At 34.5% G+C, this 22,889-nt stretch overlaps 1 protein-coding gene across 2 annotated transcripts; it reads right to left on the bottom strand.

Moving 5' to 3' along the window:
• Positions 1 to 141: 141 nt before the first annotated feature.
• On the bottom strand, positions 142 to 22,597 carry LOC6555809 (tau-tubulin kinase homolog Asator). 2 transcript variants are annotated; one of them, XM_001982690.3, is made up of 15 exons: positions 22,285 to 22,597; positions 21,561 to 21,705; positions 16,307 to 16,802; positions 15,823 to 16,188; positions 15,353 to 15,742; positions 15,047 to 15,250; positions 14,190 to 14,258; positions 13,939 to 14,130; positions 12,032 to 12,844; positions 11,718 to 11,857; positions 4,979 to 5,123; positions 4,393 to 4,783; positions 2,153 to 2,737; positions 1,516 to 1,615; positions 142 to 1,458 (listed from the first exon to the last, which is right to left on the bottom strand). In XM_001982690.3, the coding sequence occupies exons 2-15, from the start codon at positions 21,581 to 21,583 to the stop codon at positions 1,221 to 1,223; spliced, it is 4,152 nt and encodes a 1,383-aa protein (XP_001982726.2). In that variant the 5' UTR covers positions 21,584 to 21,705; positions 22,285 to 22,597; the 3' UTR covers positions 142 to 1,220. The 2 variants fall into 2 exon arrangements, with proteins under 2 accessions (XP_001982726.2, XP_026839190.1); XM_026983389.1 differs by lacking the exons at positions 21,561 to 21,705; positions 22,285 to 22,597 and adding an exon at positions 19,169 to 19,223.
• Between the last annotated feature and the right edge of the window lie 292 nt (positions 22,598 to 22,889).

The raw sequence follows: 22,889 nt of genomic DNA, 5'->3' as shown, positions 1-22,889 counted from the left end.
TAGTAAAAGTAATGATACACTTTTAGAGTATAATTGTATCTATTACGTTTGAAATAATAGCAAGTATATACAATAAATAAAATAACGTTTTTATAACATATTTTAGATACTTAAATAAAGTTTAATAACTTATTTTTACAGAAATCACTTTTGAGGTTCAGGACACACAAATTCCCGAAATGAAAATTACGCCGGGATCATTGGCTGTACAACTAATAACAAAGTATATATTGAAAAACTTAACGCATTTTATTAGTGAGAGGTGGTTATTAAATATAAATGAAAATTGGCTATTACTAAATTTTCAGTTAAGTACGACAATGTGTCCTACTCCATGGCTTTTAATTTACGATATTTTAATTTATTTAGTAGAGAAATTGGTAGAGGCATCCAATATTTGTGTTTTTATAGTTCTTATCTTGTACATATAAACATTCAACATAAGTTTTGGGATTTATAATTATTTGATGGCTTTTTATTTTATGAAATCATAAATAAGCTCGATGACAAATTATATTTAAATGAAATAAATACCCACAGTACATATTAACGAAACTGCCGCTGGGTTACACTGTCATTTGAAAAACAAAAGTTATCTTTTTAAATATCTAAATTGAGTTACAACGATGAAATTGACGTCTCCCCTTAAGGTATATATATATTCATCAACAGAGTCGATCTAGCCATATCTGTCCGTTTGTTAACATAAATAACTCTTATTTTTTTAGCATGTAGTATTTAAGTTGGAACGGACCCAATCGAAATAATATGCTAAGAATAATCGGCATACACTTCGGTATAGAGCACTTAAAAAGTTAGTTTTATTAAACCGGAAGACTATGCCATTTAACCGCCCTAGATGTCAAGAGAGAGATTAGAATCTCAACATTCAGCACCAAAACAACATTTTCTGAACCAATACGCATGTGAACCAATTACAAAAGGCGATTTAGGAGCTAGACAAAAAAATTGTAGGTTAGAATTTGATGAAATCCAGGTGTTATTTGCGAACGCTTTTAAAATCCATTGTATTTACTTTCGGATAATATACATTTTCTATTGTAAATGGCAAAAATAAGAACTTTTGTTTCTAAGTACAACAAAATATTGACTCACAATAAAGATATGAATGCTATTGTTCGTCACACAGCAGTCCAAAAATAAACTAAATCAGTTTTAGAATTTAGCCACCATATTTAATTTAGCCTGGAGTTATTTGATTATTCTAAATTATGCCTGTAACGACGAAGTCGCGCACTATTTTCAGTTTTTGGAGCACCCGGTGGTGGTAAAATGGTGCATTTAGGGTGTAGCTCAGAAGAATATTCTTTGGTTGTAAAATTATTTAGTTCTTCTATTTTTACGACATGAAGTCCATCATGTCCAGTTTTTTCTGCGTTTATTACAGTGCAGTTATCATCAGAATTTTCAAACATTGCATTTGGAATGCCACGGGTTCTTAAACAAATTAATATTCAATTAGAGTGCAATATACTTTTCAATATAAGGACATACCTGCTAGAAGTTCGAGATCGAGGTCTTTGGAATTTTAATGGCAATTGTGTTGGGTCCGTGACATACTTTCCTTCAGTTGATTCCCTACGCCGACGTAAGCCTACATCAATATAGTTCATTAGTTTTGGAAAAATATAATTTGCAATTCTTCAAATAAAAGTTTATCTTCCTTTTGATAAAAATAAACGGGGTAGATTATTCATGTTTTGGCCCATAGATTATATACAAATGTCAATCAAATTTTGTGACAATTCTTTTATAGTTATTATATAAACTTCGGAATCTATTTTTTAGAAAATAAATCAAATACAAATTTTAAAGTTTACTTAAAAAACAAAAAGTCAAATTCCAATTTTTACGCGTGTGTTCATTTTGGGTGAACAACACTGATGAACCCTTAGACTGACGAAGACAATTTAAAAAAAGTACTATTAATATTAATACTAATATTAAATAAAGTCCTTACTTTTTTTTACCAAAAAAGATCATTAATTCGATAAATCCCTACAAATAAGTTAATTTTGTAGTTTTTGTATAAACTTATTTACGTTAATAATTACATAATAGTTAATATTTACAATCTCTATTGAAATCAACAGTAAATGTACTACAATTTTAAGATAAATATTTGGCACACCTGGTGTAAGATCCGTTATATTAGGAGGATATTCTAAAGCAATGGAGTAAGTGGTTTTTCGAACAGGTATAATATCCATTACTGAATCTGGCGTGTCAGACTGTGGATGGTAAGGGACTTCCTGTGGAACTTCAACGGACTCAAGTGTCTTAGATGCATTTATAAAATCAGAACCTGCCCAAGATGCACATTTTGATTGGCGTACTGGAATTTTGCTTGGATTCAGTAGCGGTAGATCACATCCTGACTCATTCTCTCCGAAACCGTCATTGCTGCCTTTTGTAAGTTGAGTTTTGGGGACAGCTGCGCTGCTATTTTCATGATCACTTATTATGTTGCTCATTAGAATGTTTCCATTTAACTTTAGTTTATTTCCCCCGGTAGAATATAGGCTACATAAACTAGCTCCGATTCGCTCTTCGGTTGTGTCCTTGTCGGGTGGTTTCATACTTTTACTAATTGCCTCCATTTCATCACTGTTTATAACGACTGGATCAGAATGGTTTTGTCTTTCATTAGCGGTTTGAGTATTTTTAACAGCTCCCATTGCATCATAGTAAACAGAATCATCCGGATGAGAGGTTTCTATATAGAGGAACACAAAAAAGGTGTTATTCATTGTTAAGAAACAAATTTTATGACTGATTAAGAAAAAGATCCAAAAACAGAACTATAATACCAAAAAGAATTGATTTAAATTAACATTTAAATAACATCTTTGGCAAGAAAAAAATTCTGCTGTGAATTACTTTCATAGTAGGCTAGTTAAAAATATATCACTGCCAGTTTGCTATACTTTATAGATCATGAGAGAAAGCAAAACAAAACAAAACTATCCGTTAAGCAGCTAGTGGAGGTGCGAACAAAAAATTCCACTTTTTTTATTATATTATTTATTGCATATCTATAGGAAATAATAAAATAATGAAAAAAATGTTACATTTAAATGTAACGTGACAGTTTTAGGCGGTTTGTCGGAGGTAGAGTGGCCGTGGCAAAAATATTTTAAAATATTTATTTCGATAGAAATTTACAAGACTAACAAAAATCGTTCTAGCTTTCGTACAGAATCCGAAGCAGTTTTATAATTTCGTTAATACTAAGCGCAAAACCTCTTCTTACCATTCCTCGCTATTTTTTGAAACAACATATTGCACGCTACCTCATTCTGAACAGCCTTATTCTTACGCGATATCAAAGTCGAATTTAATATTTTGACTCACTCTAAAGAAAGGCTCACTACTCCGAACCTGTTAAGCCTGTCTACTCGACAGGTCCTGACGGAATTCCTGGTTGCGTGCTTTGTTTCTGTACTGAAGTCCTATGCAAGCCTTTTTTGATATGGTTTCCTTATCTCTGGAAACTTATAGTTCCTGTGATCCCGACGTGCATACAGACGGACAGACTCCGTCCGGTCAGATCGACACGGCTATTGACCCTGATCAAGAATATACACTTTATACTTTATATGCTCGGAACAGCTTTATTCTACCTGTTACGTACTTTTCAACAAACCTAGTTATTCCCTTTTACTATACGGGTGTAAAAACATACAAAAGATTCCATAAAGTCGAGAGCCTCCGCTGTCATAATAATTTCATAAATTCATAATAATTTCATAATGTCATAATTTTCAAATAAACAAAAAGGGCAGCTGATAGAAATGTGTACATTGCATGTTAATATATACCGTTTAGGTAATTGTAAATTTTAGTGTAAATTAAGGTAATAACTCAATTTAAAGAAATTTCTTGCAAAATCTTAAATATTGAATTAAAAAAAAATGTTATCGATACAAATTGGATAGACCACGAGTAACGGGTATAAATAGCAGCATTATTATGATGGCCTACACTTTTACCAAAACTTAATTTTATTAAGTTATGTAATGTCAATGAAAGATATGTATATGATTTGAAATGTGGCAAACATACTGATAAAAAATATACACCGTGGGGTATTTTTTTATTTATTCCTCAACCAGCAACAAACTTTTGACTAAGATTTCAGTATTCCATTAAATGATATGAAAAACATGAAATCATTCACACATCATTCCCACAAACTAAATTAAACTAGTCCACAAAAAAACTGGTGCAATTGTGAGGAATGTTTGTCACTGTGGACGGCAGTCCATGTAGTGACAGCGATCAGGAGAGTGTGCCAATTAGAATTTTGATTCGTTAAATTATTTAAACAGTATTTTGTTGCTAGGAAAAGAAATAATAATATAAAATTACCTTTAGGGATAACACGAATTTCTAGTCGCCCACTAATGCAACAGTTGTTTTCCTGGATCGCTGATCCTAAACCCAAATTTCTTTGGCATGTCTTTGTCTGTACTCGCCAGGGCATTTTAGCGTCCTCAGCAAGCATTGCATCGGAATTCGATTGCACTAGTTGGTCATCAAAAATATCGTTAACTGAAACATTGGGAAGGCTGCTTCGATGTTTCGATTTATCATGACTGTCATTAGTATTATTTAAGTGAAATGCTGAATCCTTTTTAAAAGGAGATGGTAGCATATTCCTTAAAACCAACGAAGTGGTAGGCTTAGCCTTAGCTAAATGAGTGCTTTCCGAATATGTTTCTCGCACGCAGACATTCCTCGCAATATCCATGCGATATACCTAAAAAATGTAAATAATTAATATTACCTTTGGCTTCTTGGGCGCATTGAACAATTTAAGTGGTTTTTTGTTCTTTAACAGTTTTAGGGTACTAATACTTAAAATGTCTTCCGATAAAGTTAGAAACAAAATAACGGCATGCCAATATATATATATATATAATTTTACGGTTAGTGATTTGTTAAATATGCTTACTGTGTCATCAAATGCGGCTTGTTGCACAGCCGGAGGCTCCAAGCTCTTTCGTAATACACTACCCATTGCAGGCTCGGACCAGCAGTTTGGTATGGAGATTCTTAAAGCTTCATAATTCTCAATTCCTTTTATATTCAGTGTGTACCTATAATGAGCATATTATAAATCATGATTATCAATATATATTTAAAACAAGACTATATACATATATACTGTTCCAAATTCTATCGACACGCCAAACACATTTTGGTCACAAACTTCCCACGCCCACACATGGGTTCAAGAAATCAAGAAAATTTAATTTTTGTATTTAAACATTTGTCGACTAAAGCGTTCTCTCTTGTTAAACCTTTTACTCGTAGACTAAGAGCGTATACTATTAGCGTATTCATTGAAAGTTACAGGTAGAGGGAAGCGTTTCCGATTATATTAAGTAAATATAATATTTAAAAGCTAAAAAGTTAGGAGTAGGCATACGGATTCCAGAGGCGCAGAAGCTGCTGTGAGTCTGTTCTCAAATGTTGTCACGCCCACAAACCGCATCTTGTTAATTACTATCGATTCTAAATAAAATTTTTTATCACGCCCACTTTAACACCCACAAATCGCCCAAAACTGAGATGCCGACACTTTATAAAACTTTTTTGATATTTTTTCACATTTTATTAGTTTTGTAAATTTCTATTGATTGTAAAACAAAAATGTACCACGCCCACACTTTTAAAACATTTTTTTTATTTTGTTATCGATTTTCCTAATTTCTAACGATATGCCAGAAAAATGTTAAAATTTCTGTTTTTAATTGCCACAACCTGATAGTCGGGGAACTCGACTGTAACGTTCTCTCTTGTTTTATATATGTATAAGTTAACTGGAGTAATTTACATATTGCTTATGCCCTTAGCTTTTGAGGGAAGAGCTAAGCTTTGCTGAGGAACGTAGGGTAAAGATAAGAGATCCATTCTGTAATAGGCAGTCGATATTTGGAGATCAAAAGCGTCGGTCATCGCCACGCACAAACATACAAATTCGTCTCATTAAGTGCAGACCGCACAAATTCTATTATAATTGTATACAAATAAAATTATACAAAAACTTCTAACGATAATTGGCGCCCAACTTAATCTAAAACCCACGATATAAAAAGGAGACAACTAAATCTAAAACCTACAATGTCAAAGGGAGACGACTAAATCTCAAACGCACGATATCAAAAGGAGAAACACAACAGCTGGAGCAGACCTACTCAAACAGCGATTAAAATACAAAAAGCACTATTTTAAATCATCACTCAAGTTGTAAGTACAACGCCCCTTGATTAATTATTAAAAAATAAAAATTTTCATACACACGTGAAGGTTATTGAAGGTTATAAATAACACATTGATGAGTGTCAGTGATAAAGAGATAGACGACTTAATATCAAGTTGGAATAGAATATTAAAAGAGACTAGCCAATTAGATACCGCAGGCAAAAAAAACGCGAAAACAGAAAAGAAAACAAGTGAAATGGAGTATCAGCGAATCAACTGAAAGCAATAGTAGAAAATGCCGTTGCTGGCGCGCTTGCAAGTCAAAAAGAATTATTTGACAAAGAGTTACAAGCGATTAATGAGCGCATAGCAAAATTTACAGAAGTTGAAACTTACACAGATGCTGAAATCATACCAGGTGTAGTGTGTAATGAATCTCTAGACATAATAAAGTCGCTGCCAGACTTTGAGGGCGAAAGTGATACATATGTGTCGTGGAGAAAAGCGGCTCATGTCGCTTTTAAGGTTTATGAAACATACGAGGGTAGTTCAAAATATTATCAAGCCCTTGGTATTATCCGAAATAAAATTAAAAACTCTGCAAACAACGTGCTAGCTTCGTTCAGCACACCGTTGAATTTTAAGGCAATAATCAATCGCCTTGACTTTACATACGCTGACAAAAGGCCCATCTACTTAATCAAACAAGAGTTGTCTACGTTGAGACAGGGTGATATGACACTCACCGAATTTTATGATGAGGTCGAGAAAAAATTGACTCTGCTTACAAATAAGACTATAATGACGTGCGATAAGCCCTTGGCGATGTCACTCAATGAAAAGTATAGGGCTGACGCGTTACGTGTATTTATAACAGGCACAAAGAAGTCATTGAGCGATATCCTGTTTGCCAAAGGAGCCAAGGACTTACCAACAGCCCTTGCTCTAGCACAGGAGGTTGAGTCAAACCATGCGTGATATCTATTCGCTCTGAACTACTCAAAAAGCTTGCAGGACAAAGGTCCGAAGCCGGAAAAAAATACTGATAGGGATAAGCACTAATATGCAAGGCAAAAACCCCTATTTTAGTAAGCGCCAGTCTGTGCCCAGTTTTGACAGCCAGGCAGGTCAAATACAAGTCCAGGCACCGACTCAGCTGTTTGATACTGACGTATCTATGCGAACCGTTCAATCGAACCAACTTAGACAAGCACCAATCTTGAACCAGTGTAGCTTACCCCAACTTCAACATAACTCAACTGAACAGGGCAGGCACAAATTGGCTATGAACATGCAGCAAAAAGACCAAATAGTGGCACTGCCAGGTTTACAGGACCGAAACAACAAAGAGTGAACCATTTTGCCCAAGAAGAAGATCTAGAGGAGTCAGATGAAAATGATTATGAACAAGGGGCAACAGCAGCTGTTGAGGATATTGAACACGAGCCTACAAACTATGACGATGTGCATTTTTTAGCCAAAGGTCCTTGCTACCGTTTATAGAAAGAAAGATAGAAAGAAAGAAATCTTAATCGACACCGGCTCTTCAAAAAACTATATACAGCCCCCCACAGAATTTAAGTACATAACGCCGGTACAAAAAGAATTTACAGTTAAGTCTCTTCATGGTTGCAACACGGTAAAACATAGATGCATTGTTGAAATTTTCAACAAGACTATTCCCTTCTTCATTCTACCGTACCTCTCAAGCTTTGACGCCATATTAGGATTTGACACGCTAACACTGCTAAATGCAACATTGCACTTAAAAAATAAAATATTAAAAATCGGAAACTCAGTCGAACCAATTAAGTTTGTAAAATGTAATAGTAGTAATTTCTCTGATATAAAAGACATCGTAGTACCAAACCAGATAGCCGAAAAATTCCACATAATGCTAAAAGACCGATTGGGTGTCTTTGCAGTCCCAGAAGAGGCGTTGCCATTTAATATTAACGGAATAATTAACGGAAAAAGACCAACCAGTATACTCAAGACTTTATCCATATCCCATGGGCGTAGCAGACTTTGTAAATGAAGAAACGAAGGCGTTGTTAAAAGACGGAATTATTTGACCTTCGCGATCACCCTACAACAATCCGGTTTGGGTTGTCGACAAAAAGGGTACAGATGAAAAGGGAAATAACAAAAAGAGGATGGTTATAGACTTTCGGAAGCTAAACTCAAAGACAGTGGACGACAAATACCCGGTGCCAAATGTTGTATTCATCCTATCAAATTTGAGAAAATCCAGATTTTTTACAACATTAGATCTAGAGTCAGGCTTTCATCAAATCTTACTTGCAGAAAATGATACGGAGAAAACCGCCTTCTCAGTTGCACATGGAAAATACGAGTTTTGTAGACTTCCCTTTGGCCTTAAAAACGCACCCAGTATGTTTCAACGTGCCATAGATGATGTACTCAGGCTCCGAATAGGAAAGTCTTGTTTTGTTTACGTTGATGACGTTATTATTTTTTCTGAGCGACTTGAGGACCATCTGAATCATATTTGTTGGGTACTAGATAGACTACTTGAAGCTAACATGAGGGTGTCTAAGGAGAAATCGAACTTCTTTAAGGAAAGTGTCGAATATTTGGGATTCATTGTATCCAAAGACGGCATCACAACAAATCCTAAAAAAGTAGAGGCAATCCTTAACTATGAAGAACCCACTAATTTGTTCAACGTTAGATCCTTTTTAGGGTTAGCAAGCTATTACCGCTGCTTTATAAAGGACTTTAAAGATACCCATTATTTTAGATGATAAGCAACGCTCTGCATTTGAGAAACTTAAGAATATCTTAGTGTCCGAAAATGTAATGCTACCCTACCCAGACTACACAAAGCCTTTTAATTTGACTACGGACGCTTCAGCTCTTGGCCTGGGAGCGGTTTTATCACAAAACTGCAAGCCTATTATGATGATATCTAGATCCTTAAAAGGTAGAGGCTTGGTTTCGCAACAAATGAACGAGAGCTTCTAGCCATTGTATGGGCTTTAAAAACATTAAAGGACTATCTGTATGGCGCTAAAAATCTGAATATTTACACAGACCACCAACCATTAACGTTTGCCGTGTCAGATAAAAACACAAATGCTAAAATTAAAAGGTGGAAGGCATATAGAGGAGCACAACGCAAAAATTTTGTATAAGCCAGGGAAGGAGAACCATGTCGCAGATGCACTATCCAGACAGGCCATCCACGCTTTAGAAAGCCACCTCCAGTCAAATATGGCAACGATACATAGCGAAATATCGCTTTCATACGCAATTGAAACAGTCGACAAACCGGTCAACTGCTTTAGAAATTAAATAATAATAGAAGAAGGCACAGCGAATAATACTCGCACCTTTATTATATTTGGCAACAAGTCAAAGCACGTGATACAATTCGTAAATAGGGAATCGTTAGTAGGCAGAATTCGCGACGTAGTGAAACAGGATGTGGTGAATGCAATATACTGCGAATTGCCCATACTGGCATTCATCCAGAACAGACTTATAGAAGAGTTCCCGGAAACGACTTTCCAGCATACAAAAAAGTTGGTGATCGACGTTTATAACAAAGAGGAACAAAAAGAAATAGTAGCCATTGAACACAGCAGAGCGCACAGGGCAGCGCAGGAAATTGTTAAACATATTCTACAAGATTATTTTTTCCCAAAAATGGCACAGCTGGCAGTCAGTATAGTAGGTAACTGCTTGGTTTGTCAAAAAGCCAAATACGTACGTCATCCGCAAAAACAAATCCTAGGGTGAACACCTATCCCTTCACAAATCGGCGAGACATTGCATATTGATATTTTCTCTACGGACGGGAGATATTTCCTGACCTGTATAGATAAATTCTCAAAATTTGCAGTCGTACAACCCATAGGTTCTAGAACGATAGTCGACATAGAACCTGCAATAATGCATTTAATGAACCTCTATCCAAACTCAAAAACAATATTTTGTGACAATGAACCATCTATAAACTCTGAGTCAATCAGGTCACTATTATCAAATCGGTTCAATGTTCAAGTGGAAAATTCACCACCCCATCATAGTACCTCAAACGGACAGGTGGGAAGGTTCCACAGCACACTGTTAGAAATATCACGATGCCTAAAACTAGATAAAGGCATAGTTGATACGGTGAATCTCATACTTCAAGCAACCGTGGAATACAACAGAACAGTATATTTAGTCACTAATAAAAAGCCGATCGACATTATTCATGCAATGCCCTCAGGATTTGCAGAGGAAACCTCAGAGAAAATTGACAGAGCACAGGAAATACAATTAAGAAGAATTAATAAATCAAGATGTGACAGAACTTTTCAGGTCGGGGACACTGTCTTTGTAAAGCAAAACAAACGGATCGGAAATAAACTTACCCCACGCTACAAAGAAGAAAAAATTTAAGCAGACATTGGGACAAGTGTCTTAATAAAGGGGAGGGTAGTACATAAAGATAATTTACGTTAGGATTATTATTTTCTTTGTCTAAGTCCGTCATTTATACTTTAGTAGTGTCAATTCGCCAAGAGTTTACTCACCTAAACATTTGTTAACGTTACACAACTACAACAAACTTTCAGTACAATATAAAAAATCGTCAACTCCTTAGGTACAGCCTTAAAGTAAATCTTGAACGACCGTCTCTTATGATTTCAAAAACTTTAAATTCACGTAACAGGAACCTTTCGACCCAAAAATTAAGCAGCAAAACAGCAATAGACATTACAAATAAAAAGCACAGCTTACAGAAGAATAACTCAGAATAAAAAACAAAAACCCATTAGTGTTATTAATCGCCTTCTTCACCCCATTCCTATATCATAATAAAAAACAAATTTAATCAACGAGCGTTGTACATTATTTTATATTATCACTATTGTTAACTATCAACGTACTTGCAGTGTATATCTTTTGTATTCTATAATAATTTAAACAAAGCGTTAAAGAAAGCTCTTAAATCCTACTGGCATAAACGACATATCCGATTGCGGCAACCTGAGAGAACAAATCGACAACTCAATCACCGAAATACATTGGCGGAGAGCCACCAACTACTCTATCCAACGTGCGCATTGTAACGACACTACAAGACCACCAAGGCCAACGTCAAACAAAGCACGGATCGCCATGATTCCCGTTCATCATCAACCGTATAATTTGAAAAGACTGAGAACAGCCTTCATCCTAGTAGGGGAGGAGTTAACTGGAGTCATTTACATATTGCTTATGCCCTTAGCTTAATGCAAGCGCATCGGAGCTTTTGAGAGAAGAGCTAAGCTTTGCTGAGGAAAGTAGGGTAAGGATAAGAGATCTATTCTGTAATAGGCAGTCGATATTTGGAGATCAAAAGCGTCGGTCATCGCCACGCACAAACATACAAATTCGTCTCATTAAGTGCAGACCGCACAAATTTTATTATAATTGTATACAAATTATTGTATTCAAAAACTTCGAACGATAATTTATATACGACTTACCTCTTCGGTCTTTCCATTGCTTGGACTGGAAGATTTGTTGATTTGCTTGTATCAGCGACGACATGTTTCGCAAATGGTTTGGCTTCATTTAGGGGCAATGATATATCCAGTTTAATCAATTGCTCCAAATTGGGTTGCAACTGCGAGGCAAAATTTAATTGATAAAATTTATACATAATTTATAATAAACGAAACATGTGCCAATATTTTTTAGTTAATATATGCTTAATATTTAAAAAAATTATGAAAAATGGTTATCACTACTATAGGAAAGACATTTTAAGCTTAGTATTTTTGGAAGGTTTTAAACTTACCTGGTGTTCTCTATTCCATTCGTTATCAGTAGTATCCTCAGAGTCATCGAACTGACTCTTCCATTGCGATGCCAACGTGAGAGCTCCTCCTTTGGTTACTTGTTGCAAAGCAGAAACGTTCTCGTCGTCTATTAAAGCAAATTGAGTGACCGAATGATCACCTGCAACGCTGCTTCTGGCAGTGTTGCTTCCGGTACCAACTCCTCCACTAACTGTCGATCCACAGTTTATCCTTTGACTTGAATTGGTATTTACTCCAGAGGAAGATGGGCGTAAATTGGTGGATGTTGCAGAACGGCGATTAATCGGCGGCATGGCTGCCATTCCAAAAATTTGAACATGCTGGGTGCAAAATTTTGTGGACGAGCTGCTTCCACCTATTGGAGCAGCATTGGTGCTGGCAGTACATTGATCTTGTTTTCCTGATAAATCCGACACTTGCTGGCCATGACCTCCACCCGCTGTTAGATCATGTACACTCATTGGCGGGGCTGTGAGCACACGTAGTCGCCCAAATGTTGATTTTTGTTCCTCCGCTGACCGATTGGCCTCAGAGGTCTTTTCGTGTGTTACTGTCCCAGGTCTCTGTGACTGCTTATTGGTTATCTCAGGTGAATTATATTTTTTTATTTGAGACTTTTGATGCTGTTCGACCCCGCTCAAGTAAGCTCTGCCAGCTATCTCAGTATCATTTGATTCTAAATGTTTTTGTTCAAATATACATTTTCCAGCAATATCAACTATATTATCACACTCTCCATTAGGTTTCATTGGTAACAATTTTGTCGGTGCCCTCTCTTCCAACTTTGTATACTGTAAAAAATTAAGTTTAGAATGACAAGCCGAAGTGCAAGGACCGTAGCGCTTTTAACATTACATTAAGAGAGTATATTTGAAAAGTCTTGGAAAAGTATGTAACAGGTAGATAACAGGTAGAACAGTTTTTTGTTTTTTAATTTTATTATTGTTTTTCCCAGTTTTGATCGATATGCCAGAAAAATGTTGAAATTTCTCGTTCGCACAAGGGAATTGCTGACAGTCGGGAACGCGACTTTAGCGTTCTCTATTATTATTATTATTATTATTTTGAAATAAAAGCCTACACTATTTTAAAAGTTTTCTTAAAGTCAATCACAGTAGGTGAACGCCTTGATCACGAATAATACTTAATTCATCATCTTCCACCGTCGTACTACCGTTAAGTAGAAAAATTTCTGATATAAAATAATGTGACAAATACTGGCTCCATTTACACAAAAATTTTTAAAAATAATGTACCTAGTTTTATTTTCATCACTAAGCTGCAGAAGAAATATCGTTCTACTAAAGTCTTCAAATGAGAATCAGAATGCTTAGACCTAACTTAATTGGCCGATGTCTCAACATTATAGGGTGAAAACGTGTTCTTCTACCTGTTCATAACGAATGTTTTGAACGAATCTGGAATACCATTTTACTTTACTTTACTAATATAAAAATGACTGGCAAGAGCAGAGATCAGAAGTCTTATGACTGTAAAAAATATAAAGAAATTTGTTTCATGATCCATAAAAGAAAAAGTAGATTTGAAATAGGCAACCTTTGTCAAGATGTCTGTCAACATAAAATTCCTTTACGATATGTATCTATCTTCATATAAACATAAAAAGGTACACACAAATAATAATGAGCAATGTACCACCGAAGACATTGGAATTTGAGGATGATTTCGTGGTAACTACATAAGAATGAAACATTAAAATCTTTGAATGTTAACAATTTTGGTTTTTTTCGCTCTAACTTTTTAAAACTTTTTTTTCGATCACTTTTAAAAAGTGGATATTTTATAAATGATTTTCCTAATTGCAGGAAAGATCTCTTTCCTTTTGGTGTTGAGAGTTCATACATGCTTGAAGTGGTTACATTACCTGTACATCCTCCCTTTGGTGCACTTGGATATTTGGTATGGCTACTTGGGAATTTGTGGTTAATGTAGACTGCTGTTGCAGTCTTTTTGTTGTGATATTTTGATTATTTGCAGTATTACCATGTGGTACGATGGCGTCACCAGATCCTTTTGCTGGAGTTGCTAGTGAAGTTGCATTGCAGTTTTTATCAACCTTTAATATAACAAAAATTTGACCGAATTCCAATACTGATTTAGTTTTACTTCACTTACTTTTTCTTTTATATTAAGGGGATCGGTCGCTGTAATATGGGCGGTTTCGATTTCAGCTCGCTTCCGTGCCTTGTGAAAGGGTAAGAATGGATTTAGAGTTAAAAAAGACTTAATACGAATACAAACAAACTAAGATGTGTTAGAGAGATTAAATTAAAGAGTGACAATGCACGCTTGCTTTAACGACTTTAGTTACAAGGCTAGATTTTTGAAGATATGAGCCCACTTTAAAACTAGATTAAATATCTTTATATACGCAATAGTCTAGTTCCTCGACTATCAGATACCCGTTACTTACATTTTTTTTTTATCATTTCGATAGAAATACGGGAAAAAAAGTAAAGATATCAAGACATTCAAAACTAATTATTAAACGAATTTAGCATAGCCTTTACTCTACGAGTAACGAGTAAAAAAATCGGCGCCACCTGAATTATGCAATTTTGAATATTTACCTTTTTAAAGGTACTGCACAAATTGGGTCTCGCTTTACAAAGTAAACAACTAGTGACAATCGCACCTTTAACTTATTCAGCGCGCTACAATATATAATGCCAGAATAGGCAAATAAATAGTGCAGAGCGTATTGAATGTGTACATTCAGATAAATCATTCTTCCTTTTATTTTAGAGCCTTTTAAAAAAGCGATAGTCAGTAGATCTTGACATCGGTAATAGATGTTTTGTTTTCGTGCCACTACGTGGACTGCTGTCCAGTGTGAGCTCATAATAAATTAGTAAATAATATAAAAATATGAGTTACGTACTTTAAGTTTCCTTATATTTCCTTATTATATTTTACTAATTTGCTTTGTAAATATCGGGCAATACACCAAATAAATTTGTGAAATAACTCACGTAATCTGTGCCACTTGCGTTAGATGCTGCCACAGTCATTTGTGTAATATTTCCGTGCATGTAATCGTTTTTTATAGGAATTGATGGGTTGCTTGTTGCACTTATGTTTCCAATCGCCGTGGAATCCACTTTTTCCCAATCATATGGATCCGACTCTTTGACGCCACGTCTTTTCATACACCTCTCAAACAAACCGATAAGCATCTATAGATGTCAAAACATTATTTTATTATATGAAGTTTCGTTTTAGGTTTATCTTCGACTTTTATTATATGAAGTTTCGTTTTAGGTTTATCTTCGACTTACCGCGTAGTCCGGGCGGTCTGCATATGTAAGCGATTGAATGTGCTCCAGAAATTGCTTCAAATCTGAAGGCAAATGCTTTAACAATATTCGGTGGTCATATTTTTCCTTTGTCAACCCAACTTGCTCCTTGTCTTTTATTTTTCGCCATGGCAATTGTCCATTTACAAACTCAACGAGCATATAAAACAATGACCACAGATCATCATGGCGTCCCATTTCTCTATTTCGGTGTGCATTAATAGAAGCATAACGAACCGTACCACGAAAACCGGCAGCAGCTCTTGGACACCGCACTTCCCCTGTGCCAGTGGTATACTGACGCGCCAATCCAAAGTCAAGCATATAGACACGTCGACAATTATAAGGCAAACGACCCACAGAAAAATTGCTCTAAAATGCAAAAGAACAATAATTTAGATTTTTTTGTTGACCACCTGGAAAAAATATAAACTTTACAAAATTAATATTACCGGTTTAATATCACGATGAAGAAATCCCACTGAATGAATGGATTCAATGGCCTTTAAAATTTGTAACCCTAACCTAAGTGTTGTACTAAGCGAAAAGGCGCCTCGCGGCTGAGCTCGACGGAGTTCAGCTAAATTCTTTCCTTGAAGCTGCATCACCACGTAGTTAAATCGATCATTCCGCCCGCATCCGATGAATCGACATACGTGCTCCTTGCCCTGCAATTTCTTAAGAACTGCGACTTCCATTTTGAGCACCTGTTTGGGCTGGCGGGCGGACTCCACTTTAAGTGCGACTTGTTCACGGGTAATTAGATCTTGACCCTCGTATATCTCTCCAAAGCCGCCTCCACCAATTTTACGGACTACCTGCAAGGTATACAATTTTAATAAAATGACTACATGTACATATGAAAGTCTATGCTATGAAAGCCTCTGAAAATTAAGGACTATACACGCCTATACACGCATTAAGTATAAAACAGACCTTCCATCGCTCCTTTACAACATGACCTGGCTGCAGCAAATCCTCGGACGTCATTTTGACGGACTCCTTATCCTTGGCTTCTACCAATATTCTGGCCTTTCCGGCGACTGCAACCTGAGTTTGGGGTAGATGAAAATCTGAATCGTGAGCAGGGTGGTTGGACGTTGGGACCTTAAAGGTCACGCGGCTTCGAACCCCTAAGCGGTTGTTTTTTGCTGGCAAAGTTGCTGACCGCTGCAGGACATTTGGGTACCGACACTCCTGTATTGCATTCAAGTCTGCATCCGTATCTGCAAACGCGGCTGAGTTTATCTGATGCAGAAGACGGGTTTGCAGGATGGCACCAACAAGCGGCGGTGGTTTAGATGGGGGTGGCGGGTGAAGCCTTAACAGGTTCTTTTGGCAATTACGGTTAGGAATTAGGTAATGATCCTGGTTGGAAGAAGGCTGACATGATTGATTTCCATCGTCGGGTGCGGCTGCATTTTCGTCGTTTCTAAAAAATAAGTGAATTGCATTTAATTGAAAATTTCCATTTCTACATTATCTTCAAAAACAAAAAAAAAAGGGTGGATGTCCATTCCAATGCATCTTAAGAGCGGCTTACAGGGCGTACTATGCGCCTATAACCCAAAACATCAGTAAATTACGCTATGGCATTGGGATCGTTTTGGGCGATCTATAACGCACTAGGGATGGGAAAAATAAAATAATTTGAAAGAGATAATTTCAAAAGGCACGGCTAAGAATAAAGCTGGAGAAACATCGATTAAAACATCGATGCCCTGATGTTATGTAAAAATCGATATTCAACACATTTTTTTGCTCTGCCCGTATATGAGGATTACAAAAAAGTCTAAACTTTTTTATAAAAAGCGCTGTTCCTTAAGGTTTTTAACCAGTTATTGTAAACAAAAATGTACATATGTACATGTTAATCTCAGATCTCGTAGCTAAGCAGTTCGGAAACTTGTCAAATATATATATAAATATAATTTATAATTTAATTTATAATTTTAAATATAAATAATATTTATATTAAATATAAATAATATTTATATTAAATATAAATAATATTTATATTAAATATAAATATATTTGTGTAAAATAAATACCAATACTTTCATTTTTTAATTTAAAACGAATCCAAGAAAATAATTTTTTGTAATGGAACAATAAACATAACAAAAATAAAATAACGATGATTCGTCTAACTCCCATGGCAACAATAAAATTCGAACATTTTAAGTCTCTTTGATTTCCTTTCTTCACTAAATCAAAATAGACGCTTTACTGTTTTAACATTAAATATTTCGATTAGTTGGTTGTTTTTTAGTTTGGAAGCAAATAACAATTAGAGAGATTTGGATATCTCACGACTATTGTAAATATGTGAACTACACCAAAACATCGGAAGCTATATGAGCAAAATACTCATAAAAAACCAATAGTTGTAATAAACATCATCGTCGTCATTAAATTCGAATTTTATTGTTGCCATGGGAGTTAGACGAATCATCGTTATTTTATTTTTGTTATGTTTATTGTTCCATTACAAAAAATTATTTTCTTGGATTCGTTTTAAATTAAAAAATGAAAGTATTGGTATTTATTTTACACAAATATATTTATATTCGAACATTTTAAGTCTCTTTGATTTCCTTTCTTCACTAAATCAAAATAGACGCTTTACTGTTTTAACATTAAATATTTCGATTAGTTGGTTGTTTTTTAGTTTGGAAGCAAATAACAATTAGAGAGATTTGGATATCTCACGACTATTGTAAATATGTGAACTACACCAAAACATCGGAAGCTATATGAGCAAAATACTCATAAAAAACCAATAGTTGTAATAAACATCATCGTCGTCATTAAATTCGCTTTTTTTCTTAAAACCTTTCTTAACATCCTTCACAGAGAGTGTTTGTTTGAAAATACAGAACAGCTGACAAAAGGCCCACGTCTGATATTTAATGATCAAAGATGCGCAGGTAAACTGCGATACTCACGCGATACCCCATACAGAAAGTACTTGGGAAAAAACGCAACATTTTTCCAAACACTAGGTGAATATGCTGGCACATGTGAGATTTCAACATAAGTAGAGGCAAAAACAACTGTCTTGTAAACAGTCCCTTAAACATTAAGGTACACATATGTATATCTAGGGTATTCCTTTCTGTCCTTTCCCTCAATGTTATTTTTTTTTAAATATTCCTTTAAGTTAGTTTATTACTATTTATTTATTTAACTACTATTTATTTACTACCCTTTAAAGTATTGTACTGTTGTAGCAGGAAATATACCGAGCCTATAACGCACTTGAATTTAGATGTTATTTAAAAATGTTGCACAATTAAAGAGGACACCACTAATATGTTTCTTTCTAACACTTATTTAGTTTATCTACTTACATATGTATCTGTTTGATCACAGCTAATACAAAGTAAAAGTAAGTAAAGTAAGTAAAGGTAATCTACATTTGCAGTTAAGCCGGAAATTAAAGCACAATGAACGGACAGGCATATGGAATTGTATCGATTTTCATGTATTTTGTAGAATTGACATTGGCAGATAATATATAACTTTATCTCGTCTTTAAAACTTTAACGATGTATGTTATATGTCAAAAGTTGTATTCAATACAGCTTATTTATTTTCGAATTCCGTATACGAAGGTAATTAGTTATCCCACCCTTTAAAAGACATCACCTCTCTTGATAAGAGTTTTTACACCACGTCAAAAACCATGCTAATTGGTAAATCGTGTAACATGTATATGACCAGAAATTGAGGATTTAAATCTAATCGTCTTTACAAAATCGGCTCCACAAAATAAAACAAAATATTTGTACGTACATTTTATATTCAAGGGAACTTATGCCCAATTTGTGTGTTGCACATTTCACCCCTGCTTAAATTTTTGTTGGCTGTTAAAACTCGTTTTTTTTTTTTTGGTTTAGTAAACTTATACATACCAGCCGAATATAGATTTCACTTAGAACTTTAAAAGAATTTATTAAATTTTTTTGAAGTTTAAAAGTATCGCTTTCCTAAGAAATTCCTTATATTCGCGGTGTATGACAGGATAAAACACATGCCTCAAATTTCCGTGATGTTTGGTTGGCTTATTTTATTTTGCACACAGTACAACATAAATATAATTAATTATAGAGTTGTTTGATAATGTATATTAAAGTGTTTTCACGGAACAAAATTCATGTATCGATTTGTAAGCTTCAGTGAGCTTTTCCGTCCAAGTAAAGTTCCCTTTTAGTTGAACTCAAAGCCAGCTGACAACAAATAAGCTATCTTTCCAGGAAGGAATTGCGCATGCTCATTATAGTTTCATGCGTCGGGACCTATTCGATTACAGCCGATAAACGAATGATATTCAAAACTCTTTATATTCTTAATTTATGCTACGGATAGAAGATTCTATTAGAGCTAAACATACATATGTATAATGACAAGCGTTTGCATAATTAAATAAGTAGAAATTTAAAAAAAACATAAATTGTCATGCTTATTTTTTCTTTTGGCGGTAAATTTTGAACATTATCGCAGTGCCTACGACCACATGTCATAAATGTTTCTGGTATAGTTATGGTTTTGCTTCATTGTAAAAATCCTTTTGACTTTTATACAATATTCAATTATCGGTCACCCTAATCATTTAATTGTTAGATGTTTAGTGTTTTATCTACGTCTTGATCAGAAAGCAGCTACATATATACATATGTAGCTTATTGGTGAAAAAGCTGTTAGCGCCTATGACCCATATAAACATATAAAAGTTGTTATATAAATATTTTGTGATTAAATAAAACCACCATTTAATAATTATACATAAAAAATATACTATTCAAAATGTAAATTAATTTTAAATTAAATCGTTAGAGTCGTAATGAAACAACAACACAATTGTGTTTAATTATTGTTTATCTCTTTTTTATTGGAACAGTGTGCCTTTTAATTATACCCGTTACTCGTAAAGGTAGATGGTCCGTATGAACGCCTCGATCTCAGGAATTACAAAAGCTAAACTCTTGAGACTAAGCACTCAGCTTCCAGAGAAAATTGTTATCAAATGTCCTACGCCCACTCTAACGCCCAAAACTGTCACGACCACATTTTTAAAAATTGTTTTTCATTTCTTAATTTTATTTGCAATTTTTACAGATATTCCAGAAAATTATGAAATTTCTAACGGGTATCTGATAGTCGGGAAACTCCACTATAGCATTATATATTGTTTTGTTTTTCATTTTACTGTTAGACCATCTGAGGGCCATTTGGAAATAAAAATATTACGTTTAAAGTCGGTTTTTCAGAACATACAAGTAATAAAAAATTATATTTTTGATTAAAATATTAGAAGTTGTTTTCAAATAAAAATCTATTGATTTATGTAAACAATTTAGGAAAAATAGATTTGATTTGGTGATGCGATGATTCGCAAATGGGACTTGTGGTAAAATTAATTTAAAGTACTTGCCCTCGATTTTTTAAATCGTTTATATTTAGATTTGCATTAAATTGTGTTTTACATTACTGCAGACACCAAAGAATTCTTGCAAGGAGTGACATATAATTTTCGTTTTCCTGTAATTGCTCAGAATTTAAGATCGTTTATAATATATTTTTGTCCAAGTTCTTTAAGTTCAAGTTCAGTGGTCGAGTCGATCTTGCCTTGTCCGTCCGTTCGTAAAAACGTTGAAACTCTAACGCCGACAAACGTTTCTAACGCTAAAGATTTCGCAAATTGAAATTTAATTTACATCTTAGCTTACATTCTTTATCTTAGCTTACATTTCCTCATGTCCCAAGAAGCTGTTGCACAATTTAGATAACTTCGCGGTTTTGTGTCTTAGGACCGACTCTAGTCTATATTTATGTAAAGGATTTTTAGACCTGTACTGGTGTACTGCTGTACTACTGTACTGCTTCTGTTCTTGTTAGGGCGTACGCACATATTAGGTTAACTGCAAAAGTTTAACCGATAGAAAAAAAATAGTTTTCCAATCTAATTCCATAGTTTATCCTTGATATTATTATGTCGGACAATGCTTTATTCCCGTCTGACTAAAATAATAATATAATTTGAAGGGAATCGCACTTTATAGAAAATTATTAACACTAATTTTATGGGCCATTTTCGGTTTCCATTTTTGGGTTTTATAATTAAACCATTTGAGTTTAATGTTACATACTATAGAAGTTAAAGAAAGAGTATAAGTCGAAAACATACCTGAGGTACTCCTGCAAATGCATGCTGGCTGCAATCTGTGCTGTTTTTAAACTTGAATATTTCGGAACCTAGATTTCATTTATTTTTTTGTTTCTCTGCTTTGAGAGGTTCAAAATACAATCGATTTGTATCTGTATTTTCAGAACTTTAAGAACATATACAAGTGTGATATTGTTTTCAATTGATTATATGACAAATTTTGAAATAATAAAGGCTTACTCTAGAAGTACGAGCCTATTCATAACTGTAAGAGGGAATAATTTGAGCATGATATAATCATTTGCTTCTTATAATTTGAATGCAAAAATACTTTAAATTGATTGACACAGAATTTTATTCCATTCTTTTATGTAGGATTTTTAAACAATTTATTGTATTTGAAATCCTGTATACAAATATTTAGCTTAGCACACCTTGAGTATCTTCTTTATTTATGATTACGTTTATCTACGCTGTATAGGCAAATGTGTCTATTTTTAAATTCTGATTTAATTATAGAGGAGTTCGGAAGAACTTCGAACAAATATCAACGCGGAATTCACGTGATCCAATTTTATTCATTTGTTCACATGAGCACGTTTGTAGGTATATCTGTGAACTTTTTATTTTTGTATTATTTTTAAAACGATCACTAATAATTTTATTAAAACGAACAGCAAAAGGTCGATGAGAATTTGGTACAATTGAATTGGCCTTTCTAAAATATTTTTTATTGACGACAAACCTTTTGTTTGCACAATAAAAATAAATTACTATCCAAAATCTTCCCAATTGTGTACGAAAGCTTTTACTTAAAAACAAATATATTGCTTCCCGCTGTATCTTTCGGCATACTACGGTAATCAGAAATGAGTGTATATGTATGTAGGTGAAAACATAAACAGCTATCTTTAGCCATTCTTGCAGCCATTTGAGACGATCTGTCCAAGAACGAATTATTTTAAAATATATATGATTTGTGTTCGTATTTAAAGGAAATTAAATTTTTGTAAGGAAAGTCAGGTGTTAGAACGTCACTTTATTTTTGTACATTGCTACGATTATATTCCCTTTCCTTTAATTTCCTCTTTTTCGAACCTTAACAATTAATAAAGTTCTGGAAAGCAAACCGGTACGTAAACATACTAAAACCACGTTCCGGTTCAAACCAGGGCTTATGAAAAGTATATACATATCTACAGCGACGCTCTTGGAAGCTTTCTGAACATGGTTTCTTCAAAGATTAGACAGTCTGGCTAAAGGCAATATTGCGATATTTTTACAAGTTGACTTCAACATCTGATCTAGGCCAGTCAGAGAGTTGCCAGACAGTTATGCGACAGATGTTCA

Source organism: Drosophila erecta, unplaced genomic scaffold (assembly GCF_003286155.1).
Source record: "Drosophila erecta strain 14021-0224.00,06,07 unplaced genomic scaffold, DereRS2 tig00000294-arrow-arrow-pilon, whole genome shotgun sequence".
In the NCBI taxonomy this organism is placed as follows: domain Eukaryota; kingdom Metazoa; phylum Arthropoda; class Insecta; order Diptera; family Drosophilidae; genus Drosophila; species Drosophila erecta.
The sequence above is the reverse complement of the archived record's forward strand: the minus strand, read 5'-3'. Positions and strand labels throughout refer to the sequence as shown.

Excerpts from the sequence above, each read along its gene's own strand:
- LOC6555809 (XM_001982690.3), bottom strand. The coding sequence starts at position 21,583 with ATGCATTTGCAGGAGTACCTCAG. Across the intron at positions 14,131-14,189 it reads CCCTTAATATAAAAGAAAAA|GTTGATAAAAACTGCAATGC; the intron begins GTAAGTGAAGTA and ends GTTATATTAAAG. Across the intron at positions 2,738-4,392 it reads AATTCGTGTTATCCCTAAAG|AAACCTCTCATCCGGATGAT; the intron begins GTAATTTTATAT and ends TCCTCTATATAG.